Source organism: Haplochromis burtoni, unplaced genomic scaffold (genome assembly GCF_018398535.1).
Source record: "Haplochromis burtoni strain Fernald_Lab_line unplaced genomic scaffold, NCSU_Asbu1 Contig_1365, whole genome shotgun sequence".
Taxonomy (NCBI): Eukaryota; Metazoa; Chordata; class Actinopteri; order Cichliformes; family Cichlidae; genus Haplochromis; species Haplochromis burtoni.
Genome location: NW_024583726.1, coordinates 3614 through 15668, shown reverse-complemented (window position 1 = coordinate 15668; position 12055 = coordinate 3614). Strand labels below are relative to the sequence as shown.

General features: G+C 43.8%; 1 protein-coding gene and 1 long non-coding RNA gene across 2 annotated transcripts; one reads left to right on the top strand and one right to left on the bottom strand.

Moving 5' to 3' along the window:
* The first annotated feature begins 3128 nt into the window (after positions 1–3128).
* LOC121813270 (macrophage mannose receptor 1-like) lies at positions 3129–4084 on the top strand. The gene is made up of 3 exons (XM_042216930.1): positions 3129–3555; positions 3652–4016; positions 4079–4084. Exons 1-3 carry the CDS (start codon positions 3228–3230, stop codon positions 4082–4084), a joined length of 699 nt encoding a protein of 232 aa, XP_042072864.1. The 5' UTR covers positions 3129–3227.
* Positions 4085–9647: 5563 nt separating this feature from the next.
* LOC121813271 lies at positions 9648–10936 on the bottom strand. Its single transcript, XR_006053616.1, has 2 exons — positions 10286–10936; positions 9648–9825 (listed from the first exon to the last, which is right to left on the bottom strand). It is a non-coding gene; the product is annotated as an uncharacterized LOC121813271 (long non-coding RNA).
* Between the last annotated feature and the right edge of the window lie 1119 nt (positions 10937–12055).

Here is a 12055-nt window from a genome sequence, read left to right as displayed (position 1 = left end):
GGGAGGCTGAGGAGTGTGATCCCCCTGTAGTTGGAACACACCCTCCGGTCCCCCTTCTTATTAAACATTTGCACATAAATAAGTGGCATAATATTCAGTACTTACTTTTCACAGTTTACTCTTCGGCCGCTCCGCTTCTGCCGTCTGCGGCAGAATTCTCCACACCGACTGCCGCGCTATGAATTGTGGGATATATGGGACCACGAAGTCTACACTGCCACAGCCCTAAAATTCAAGGAAATGAAGTACGCATTTCAGGGCCGCATTTCGAGCAGCCTTTGAATTGGGACAGTCTTCGGCGCACTCCTGTGATGTAATCGGCCTTAAAATGCGGCCTTTAAGGCTGCAGACCCTGAATTGGGATACAGCCTGTGTCTCTTATTTACAAGAATTCCTAACTTAGATAATCAAGACAAAAACAAGATTTAATTTTGTGCACAAGCGTGGTGTCTGTGAAGTCCTGGGCTTAGGCTAGGCATGAAACTGTCGGGTCACAAAAACTGCTGAGGGCTGGAGTGGGTGGGGCAGGTGGAAACTATGGCAGACCAGCGGCACTGAAACGAAGGAGAGGATAATCAGAACGGTCCAAGGAGTTGTGAGAGTTTCCCAGTTTTATAAACTGAGATGGCTTACGTGTTCGCAGGCAGGGATAAACTGGAGGTGAGGCGAGGTTCGGGCGAGTACTGAGTCCTTTACGGGTGCGCAGGGAAGTGGCAGGTGTGAATGGCAGTTTGCATGAAAAGGATTAAGCTGACCAGAATTCAGAAGCATGGCTATGGCAGGGTTTGGATGATGAGTCCAGGTGCCAACTAGGAGACAGGAAGAGAGAGGTTAGTAATGCACACTGAGAGATACACAGAAACATGAGGCTGTGAACTAACAGAGGTTAGCAGACAATCTGGCAAAGACTCATTGTGTGCTGCCAGATATATATAGATATAGGAGAGCCGATGCTGTGGAAAGTACTCAGAGTCGCCCAAACAATGAAAGTAGAAAGAAAGACAGGAAAGGAAAGAAAAACAGAGGGGAAAAGTCTAGTGTGAAAAGACCACAAAACTCCACAGCAACAATCTAGATAAGAAGTAACAGTAAATGATAAATACTGAATGTTACTGAGCAGCACGCAAGACCAACAGCACACATTATGCTATAAAGCAGCAGCAGCAAAGGAAGATTTAGTGTGTCTGTGAGCACCCATGTGACATATAGAGGCCTCTCAGAGCAAGAGCTCAAAGAGAACCACTAGAGGGGCAGCCGCGCCACCCTCCTGAGAAAAGAGCTGAGGAGAGCCCCAGATGAGGGGTCACCCAGCAGCCACAGAGTGCAGAAACCACAGGGGGCTACAGTGATGTGCCTTCGGGCTCTGCCGGCAGCCAGCTGCCAGCTGCACCAGAGCAGACCAATGTGGAGACAAACAGAAATTAACAAACACAATCACACTCCCCAAACATACTCTATACCCCATGTCCAGAACTATCGTCCCCAGAGGGGACCCAAGACTCAGGAGATTTTGCCCTCTTACCTGGGGTGGAGACAAGCAGTCCGCCCCCAGTCCTCCAGCAGCAGGGAGGTCCAGCATCCCAGACCCAGATCTGACGGCCAACTCCTCCTCCAGAGAACAGGGGTGTGAAGACCCCATGCCTCTCTCTGCCTGCTCATATGTGGTGTTGCTACATGCTGTTCTAAAGTGCATTTAAAACATGGGAGGGGCATGGTGCTTTCTGCCAGAAAGCAGCAAATGTCAGCATGGACCCTCCTGAGATTTGCTGCCAGAAAGCAGCAAATGTCAGCATGGACCCTCCTGAGACCTCTCAATGTCTACATGCATTTAAAATTGACAGACCGTCCTCTAGCCCCCCAAAAGCGTGCCTACCCCCATGGCCCTATGTGTTCTGAGAGTGTAAGTAATGTGGATGTCTAGGTTGTGGAATAAAATTGAGGCACAGGTGGCCAGAAGGGGACAGAGAAGGAATAGCTCCCATACACCTCAGTGATACACCTGTACCCCATGGCTGTTTATTTGTATTATTGTATTATTTTATACACACAACACTCATCTTCTACTAACCTAGACTTCTTAGATGTGTAGACGTGTTTCTATCGGTTTACAAGATAGTAGTGAGATCCGCGATGATGTATGGTTCGGATGTTCATTGGGAGTGACCAGGATTGACAGGACTAAAATGGGAATGAAGAGTTTGAAAACAAAGTTATAGAGGTGATGCCGAGGTGGTTTAGACATGTGGTGAGATGATGAAGGTGGAGCTGCCGGGCAGGTCAAGGTAGAGCACCTACCTTGACCTGGATGGAGCTCTTCAAGGCATATACCACAAGGTGGAGTCCCCTGGCAAGACCTGGAACACGCCAGAGAGATTATGCCTCTCAACTGGCCAGGGAGTACTTCGGTGTATTCCAAGATATACTGAAAGAGGTAGCTGGGTAGAGTGAGGTCTGGGCTTCTCTGCTTAGGCTGCTTCTTCCAAAACCTGGCTCCCTACTGTATGACTACTGAGATTGTTGTAATTTTTACTTTTGTAAATTGACCTTTTTCCATTGTTACATCCCCCAGGAGGATGTCTCTTCTCCCTACTAACTCTTTGTTTTGTCTAGGCTCCACCTCCTCTGTCCTGATTGGATGCTGCTCAGAGTCCAGCTAATTGTTAATCAGCGGAGCACCACTTAAGGCCTGTGGAGCTGTGTTTCTGTGCCCTCTGGCCATTTTGGTTGGCATACCTGTACAGGCTTGCATGCCTCTGTGACTTGTATGTGCATTTTTGTTTTCATGTTCAGACTGCCTCTAGGGGAGAGCTGCCTTTTGTTTTGACACCCTTTTTTCTCCTGTTTATGTGTTGTTAGGTAGGTTATGGTTATAGGTTGTATATTTTGTTTTCTTTGGAGTTAGGTAAGTTTACTTTATTTTTACATCAGGGATGTTTTGTTTGTTATGTTGGCCTTGGCTCTCCCTGAAGTTAACTCTCAGTCTGTACCAAAAGTTCATAAGTAGCTTTAAATAAACCTTTTAAAGTTACGATCTTGGCTCTTCCTTCACTATTTACCTTTATGTTCGTCCTTTCACCCCCCTACCCCCCTAGACTAGCCAGGGCACTGAACATCCATGAATTGTCTACAAATCCAATTTCACCAATTAAAAAAATGCCTCCTTTCTCTCAGGAGGACTTTCCACTCTTCCTCCCTACTCCAGAGAATATCACTTTGTAGACCAGCTGATGACCTGGACTGAAGCTCAGAGTTACTGCAGAGAACACTTCACTGACTTGGTCACCATCTACAACAGCAACATCAACCAACTGCTTTTCTCAATGTCACCAAGGATCAATGCTTTTGCTTGGATAGGACTCTATGATGACCGTTACAGCTGGAAGTGGTCCATGGAGGGAAAACTTTTTTATGTTGGCAGTAAAAATGAATTTCTGATCTGGGCTAACGGCCAACCAAACTGTGCAAATGCAAATGAATACTGTGTGGCTCTTCAGGGACAAGCACAGATGAACGATAAACCCTGTGGAGATTCTTACCCTTTCCTGTGTTACAATGGTAGGAAAATAGATTGTTACCCTAGTTATGTCTGCAATTTTACAAGATTCATAGTTCACCTATTTTAAATATAATTCCTCTATTAATCTTTCACAGCCAGTAGTACAAGTTACATCTTCGTGATGGAGAATTACACCTGGTCAGCGGCTCAGTCATACTGCAGGACATACCACACAGACCTGACCAGTATAAGAAGCAAAGAGGAGAAATCCAACATCACGCTCACTTTGAATGGATCAGGGGCTCAGTATGTGTGGATTGGTCTCTACAGGGATCCCTGGGCCTTCTGGTCTGACAACACAACCTCCACATTAACTAACTGGGGGTCTTCTCAACCTAATAACTACAACTCACAGTACTGTGGAGCACTGAATTTAATGTCAGGGAAATGGGCTGATGACCACTGCAGCAGCAGTAACTATGTTTTCTGTTTCACAGGTGAGGTCCAGAATGCAAACACTGTAAGATCCTGTCATCATGTAAAACACTAATGTTTGTGTTGTTATATGTGGTTCATTTTTAGCAGTGACAAAGCAAACAGTGGTGAAAATGAAGTTTCAGTCAGAGGCAGACGTGCACAGCACAGAGATCCAGCAGCAGGTTTCACAGCAGGTCAGCAGTTCAGTCACCAACACAAACTTGACACAAGTTCAAACTATGCTTCATGTTTTTCATCATCTGCACATTTTGTCCAGCTGTCAGGCCTCATGCTGTCAGAAGGACTGACAGACTTCAGGATTCATTGGAGGAAAGTCCAGAGTTACCGTGACGACCAGTTGAAGAAGCAGGATGTGGATGGTGGCTGCAAAACTGAAGTCTGACTGGACTGAACCACTTCATGTGTGAAGTTAATAACATGCTGTGCTTAGCTGCCTCATCCTTTAAATCTTTTCTTTCAGAGTATATTGATTGCAGAAGTGCCACCAATAACTTGTTTGTTCAGCTACGGTTGTAGTTTTTCAGAAATCTTTTAATTAGAGGTCTAATTTTGTTGTTCATCTTGAAGTTTTTGTAGGCTGCAGTTTCTCGAATTCATCTGTCTCAACACTATAAACACTGCTCTGGCTTTTTGTGCAAGCAGTTTATTAGGATCCATATTTCTGTTTGTTTGTGACAGTAACCTCTGCTGACTTAAAGAAATGGTAAACAAGAAAGTGAGGAGATGCAAAGCAAAAAAAACAGACAAAAAAACCTCCCCTGAACAAAACGTTGTACTGTTTATTTCCTGTTTTTGCTCAGACTGTTTGATAACCACAAAAATGTAACCATAAGAGTATCAGACCTTACCCGATTTAAATTTGGACGCTCACTTTCAACTATGTGCAGTTTTAATGCAGGCTGGAGGTCATCTTGACGGACACTTTAATTGAATTAGATTTTTCTCTGCTTATGAAAGTGGCTGTGATAATTATTTCAGAAGAAATCTAATGCTTTAATAATGGATTATTTTCATTAGAGCACTGCCATAAACAGATCTTCAGGGCTGATGTGCCCGTCTCCTCTCCAACCTCTCACCTCTTAAAGATAAGAACAGAGTCAGCATTAGCTCAAAGTAGATTAGTTAGACAATTGTAATTGAAGTGATTTGATTATTATTTGATTCTTATTATCGTTTCATTCTTCTTTTGCTTTTGTCCTGCTACATTGCTTTAAAAAAATTGCTGCAATTAAAATTTTCATTTGTGAAAAAAAATTCTTATTTTCTCTCACCATTTATGAAACAGTAAGGGTAAAAATCTGAACTTAATTTGTCACAATCCAGAGGGGATATTTCGAAGGTTTCCCTTGTGGAAAGAAAAGTATAGTTTGAGAAGATGGGATCTATAAGGTCCTCCGAAATGAGCAGACACAGAGACTGGAGAAACATTTTCCATATCACCACAATCTATCTCCCTCAACAAAGAAGCTTAAGAGTGGATTATAATAATAGAATTGAGGATTATGTCATTCCTTTTCTAAAATCAGTTTTGCTTTTGTTTTCTCTAAGTTGCTTTAATACAATCTTCTTAACAAAAAAGTCTAAATAATGAACATTCCTTTTTTGCAAGTCCTTAGAAAGCATAATAAATACCCAAAACACTTTGGTCCTTCAAATGAACAGGTACAAAAAAGAAACCAAACACATCAGACATCGCAATAAAGCTATTGCCAAATAAAGGTAACCTGAAGAACAGTGAAATCGAGATGATTTACAAGGATCTTCTAAGAAGATCCTTGTAAAGGCAAGATCAAAGTAGCACGGAGGGAGGTTAGCCAACTAACGGAGTTGCAGAAAGGTGCGACAAAGAAGGTGCATAAGAAATACAGCAAGCTGTCCATACCTGAGGCCTTGGAAACTGCCAAGCAAAGACTCACAGCCTTGGCCAGCCGCTTGAGGAGGTACACCAGAGAGATAGAAGGCAGGAGAATAAACCAGCTGTTCTCCACAGAACCAGCAAAGGTGTACTCTCAGTGGCAAGGGAACAATAAGAGAACAGCACCACCAAGGCTGGAGACGGAGCAATACTGGAAGAGCATATGGGAGAAGGACGCAACCCATAACGGCAATGCTCAGTGGCTAGTGGATCTGAGGGCAGACCACAGCGACCTCCCTGAACAGGGTCCAGTAACCATCACAGTGGCAGATATCCAAGAAAGGGTCTCCAGTATGAAGAGTTGGACAGCACCAGGGCCCGACATGGTTCACGCCTACTGGCTGAAGAAGCTGACTGCACTCCACGAGCGTCTGGCAGCACAAATGAACCAGCTGCTAGTTAACGAGAGACACCCGGAATGGCTAACCGAAGGCCGGACGGTCCTGATCCCCAAGGACCCCAAGAAGGGACCGGTCCCCTCCAACTACCGACCAATAACCTGCCTCAGTACTACATGGAAGCTCCTGTCAGGCATCATATCGGCTAAGATGAACAGGCACATGGGTCAATACATGAGCGGGACACAGAAAGGAATTGGCAAGAATACCAGAGGCGCAAAACACCAGCTACTGGTAGACAGAACAGTCAGCCGAGACTGCAAGACCAGACTGACCAACCTGTGCACTGCCTGGATTGATTACAAGAAGGCCTATGACTCAATGCCCCACAGCTGGATACTGGAATGCCTAGAATTGTACAAGATCAATGGGACCCTAAGAGCCTTCATCAGGAACTCAATGGGGATGTGGCGTACAACACTAGAGGCCAACTCCAAGCCCATAGCACAAGTCACCATCAAGTGCGGGATCTACCAAGGAGATGCTCTGTCCCCACTGCTGTTCTGCATAGGCCTGAACCCCCTCATGAGATCATAACGCAATAGAGAGGAAGGAGTCAGAACTGAGGGGATGAACACAGAAGGCACATTGCAGACATAGAGAAAGCACAGTAGGTATGCTGCTGTGGGGTAGCTGCAGTTGTCGATGCTTCGTAGATATGGACCTAGTGAAGTAGGTGCTGTGTGTGTGGTTGTGTGTGTGTGGTACTGCTGATCAAAGGGTCATATAACATGAAAGCACAAAAGCAAACATCCTTGGTCAGGAAGAGGGTAGTCTCCCCCTCACCCTAGATGGTTCACCCTAGATAACACGGTGAGGAAGTCCAGCAGTTCATCTAAACAAAAAGCACTTAGACTAGAACAGACGTAGCTACGTTAATCCTACCGTAAAACAATAAACAAGGTACGACCTCTAAGCATATATAAGTAGATATTTCTAAGCATAAATGACAATCAACAATACAAAACATAACAGGGACAAATATGTTGATAAGCTATATAATGGTGTAAATGGCGAGCAAGCAGTACTTTCAATGGAAAGCCAAGGAGGCGCTTTCTCAGGGGGTAAGAACCAATGTGCCAAATGCCGAAGAGAAAAAGCATAATGATATAAAAGTAGATTAGGCATCCCTAACCCACCTCTGTCCACTGGTTTCTGCAGTTTTCTCAGATTCAATCTAGGCTTTTTATTATTCCATATAAATGACTTACAGAGCTGGTCAAACTGTTTGGTGTATTTCAAAGGAACATGGATTGGTAGAGCCTGCAACAAATAATTGAACTTAGGTGTACATACCATTTTGATTACGTTTACCTTTCCCCACATTGAGAGATACATCTGAGACCAACGATCAATATTAATTTTCATATCGCTGAGTAAAGGTTCAAAATTTATCTTTATCAGGTCTGACAAATGAGGCGGGAAGGTGATGCCTAAATACTTAATGCCCTTCTGAGGCCAGGAAAACATACCGGTTTGAAAAAGTGACCTAGGACAATAACTAGTTAACGGAAGGGCCTCTGATTTGGTCCAATTCACCTTATAACCAGAAATAGCTGAAAACGTATTTATTATTGCCTGCAAGGAGTTTAAAGACTTTTCTGGGTCTGATATAAAAAGCAAAATGTCATCGGCGTACAACATCAGTTTATGACAGTCTCTCCCTATACTGACACCTGGAAAATTGGGCTCCCTACGAATAGCCACTGCCAGCGGCTCAAGGGCCAGAGCAAAAAGAAGTGGGGAGAGGGGATCCCCCTGCCTGGTTCCTCTACCTAGTTCAAAAGAAGGCCCTATTATTCCATTTGTGAGTACTGATGCCTTGGGGTGTACATATATAAGCTGAATCCAATTAATAAAGCTTTTGGTAAAACCGAAACACTCTAAAGTAGCGAATAAATATCTCCACTCGACTCTGTCGAATGCCTTTTCGGCATCCAGCGAAATCGCAGCTATGGGAGAATGGCTGTCCTGAACCGCCCACATAATGTCAATTAACCTCCTAATATTATCAGCTGAAGAGCGTGAGCGTGGAAGTGAGCCGGGGCTCACAGGCAGACGGCCGGCACACAGGACCATGCAGCGTACCAGCCTCTGTTGGACGAGGACGAAGCGGATAGCGTGCCGCCCTCGGGTGTGGCAGGACCCCCGCGCACCTCGACTTCCGTCTCCAGCTTGGCAGGTCTCGCTGGTGCACCAACCTCCAGCTCACCCCGAGCCGCGTGCTGTCCACCCTTACAGTAATCACACGGTTGCTGTAACAGTACATACAATGGCTGCAACTCTCCTGCTACTAATGAAATTAGTTTGCTAATAGCAACAGGGATGAGTCAGTTAGTCAGTTGGGCTTGTGAATCATGAGTCAGTAAAGTGATTCTTGAGTACTGAACGATTCGTTCATGATTCGCACATCAATACACTCCACCACACCTGAGTGATAAGGTCCAAGGGCGTGTCCAACTCTCGCCCATACAGCATCATGGACGGGCTCAGGCCTGTGCTCTCGTGAGGCGCAGTGCGCAGTGCAAAACAGATCTGGGGAAGATACTTGTCCCAAGAGGTGTGTTTATCCCCAACATAGGCTCGAATGGCCGTTTTCAAAGTGCGATTTACACGCTCAGTTGCATTCGTTTGAGGATGGTATGCAGTTGTTAGTCTGTGTTCAGTCCCAAGAGTCAACAAAACATGCTCAAAGAGTTCACTGACGAAAGGCGTTCCCCTATCAGAAATAAGGTGGGAGGGAGAACCATGTCGGGCAAAAATGTCAGTAATGAACTTGTTCGCAGCAACTTGAGCAGTGGCTTCTCTCACAGCACTCACCTCGACCCATTTTGAGAAATAGTCCACAAAAACAAGGATATAAGCATTCCCTCTTTGTGTGCGGGGCAGTGGGCCAACATAGTCCACCCCTGCGTACTCCCATGGTCTTTGTGGCTGGATAGGGACCATAAGGCCTGCTGTTTTTCTTTGACTTGGCTTAGTGGTTTGACATGAACAACATGAGACCACATACTTTTTCACGTCAGAGTTCATGTGTGGCCAGAAGAATCTGAAGTGTAACGCAAAGTTATTTAAGGACTAGTTTATTTCAATGGATGAGTTTACTGACTGACGCGCAGAAGAAATAGTTCTTTATGGAGCCTAGATGGTGTGAATGATGAGACCAAAGACTGCAATATCTTGTACCAAAAATATATTGAATAAATAGGGGAAAGGGGAAATGGAACAAAATAATTAATACAACACACAACGTAAATGTCCACAATTAAATAATAAATCAATGCTGTGATTTTTCTGTGCAAGAGTCCTTTTGCTAAGAGTCCTTTTTTTGGTCCTTTTCTTTTTAAAGTTCACTTTTAAGGTATTCCTCCTTAGGGTCCAGCTTCATACAAGGGGGAAATATGTCCGTAATCCAAAGACGGCTAAGTGGGGGAAAAGAGGGGAAAACAAAGAATGGTCCTACCGGCTCGCCACTTCAATATGAAGAAGATCAATTCAAAGGGGAAAAAAAACCTGACCTGTAGGTCAGAAAAATGTCCATTAGCACATCAAGTTCAATTCAGTTTACCGGTAAACAAATATATTCTTCTGCAAGTCTAGGTAACAATGCAAATCATAAATCATCATCATCAATGTACAACAGTTAAATCATTAATCATCTTGGCTACGTAGCTTAATCTATACATTCCAGTAGCGTTCGCTACAAACAATACAAAAACAACAATAAAGAAAAACAACTGTCTAACAGACAGCATAGCCGAATTCAAGGCAACACATAACAATAATCATTCAATCGCACTTTGTTTCAAAGTAAGCCCATAAAAATGCTTAAGTAAACAGAAGTGTTCAAAAACAGCGGTTTTTGAACCGGAGTTCTGCTCGCGGTGGGAACGCTGCCGCACAAAGTCATTTTTTAATCGCGAAAACGATCGGCTGGTTACTGACAACCAAAGGTTGAAAGATATTAAGGACACTTACCGCTGAGTTTAAAGTTTAAAGATGAATTGAGGAGAGAAAACGCTTTGTTTTCCAATACCGCTCTAAATGCCATAAGCTCACAGCCACAGCAGGAGTCGAACCCGGAAGTATCCCTCCACAGCCGGTTTTCAGAGTTGCCGCGACGTGAAAGGAGCCAATCAGAAGAGGGACCTCAAATCAGTTTTTGCAATGCCCAGATGTCCGGCTGTAGGATGATCGTGGTAATACTTGAGCAGATAACCACGGAGTGTAGTAGGAGCAAACAGTTTAAGCTGCTTGAGTGGGTGGAGACCACATTTTGTTTTTGGGTCGAGGAAATAGAGGAGACCATCATGTACAACATACTTTTCCAGATCTTGATTATCCTCCCCAGTTTGTTGGTCACTCTCCAGCTGATTGAGCAATGAGCCTGTGACTGGGTCCTCAAGCTGCAGTTGACGAACATGCGGGCGGTCTGAAACAATTACAGAAGGCAGAGCACGAAGGTCCATGCTCCCAATCACGGCATAGGGAGGGAGAAGATCAATGGGGGCATCCACATCTGGTAGAGGATTACGGGAAAGGGCATCGGGCACCTTATTACGTTCTCCAGGTTTGTGGATGATGCTGAAGTCAAAGTCTTGAAGGCGCAGAGACCACCGAGCAAGCCTGCCAGAGACACTTGAGGCTGCTGTGGTCGGTGTAAATGGTTACGTGCAAGCCTTCGACATAGGGTCGGAAATGTTCCAAGGCCCAGATCACGGCCAGACACTCCTTCTCTGGAGTTGAGTAGGGCTTTTCCGATTTGTGCATAGCCCGGCTAGCAAATGCTACAGCAACGTCTTTGCCATCCTCATCTTTTTGCATTAATGCTGCCCCAAGACCAGCATCGCATGCATCAGTGTGAATGAAGAATGGACGCGAAAAATCTGGGAACCTGAGGACCGGCGCTGAGGTTATTGAATGTTTCAGAAAGTCCACAGCTGCCTGGCACTTGTCATCCCAGTGAAACTGCACGTCCTTTTTAGTGAGGGCGAAGAGTGGCTCTGCATGGCGGGCATAGTCCTGTACAAAGCGGCGATAGTAGCCAGTTAGGCCAAGGAACAATTTGAATTGAATTGAAATTTTTATTTCAGTCAACAACAACAACAACAACAGATTATAATTTTACATAAAAGTACTCAAACAGGAACCGAAAAAGGAATAGGCTGAAGCCTTATGGCTTATACTTATCCTATCCCTTACCCCCATAGAAATAATCAAATCCTTAACCAAGAAAATAAATAGCATTGATAAATAAGTTGTATAACAGTTTGAAAAGAAATCAATGATAAATCAAGAAATTAAATCAACACAAAAATTTTAACAAACCAAATTTCTATAACCTTGTATAATACTAATTTTTAAAATCTTCCTGAAGAATGACAAAGAAAAACACATCTTCAGTTCATCATTAAGTCCATTCCATAATTTCACTCCCAAAACTGACACACATCTATACTTAACATTGGTTCTCACTTTAGGCATTTCAAACTTATAAGACCCCCTCAAATCATATTTTGCATCCTTAATAAAGGAATTCTTATTCAAATCTCTTGTTTTATAAAGAATAGAAATAGACTTGGATAATTTCGTTTCACATGTTCTATGTGGGGCTTCCAACAAAGTTTATCATCAATAATTACTCCTAAAAATTTTGTCTCATATACTCTTTCAATTTCAACATTATTTAAATTCAATTTTACTTTAATATTACTTTTACTACCTCCAAATAACATAAATTTTGTTTTC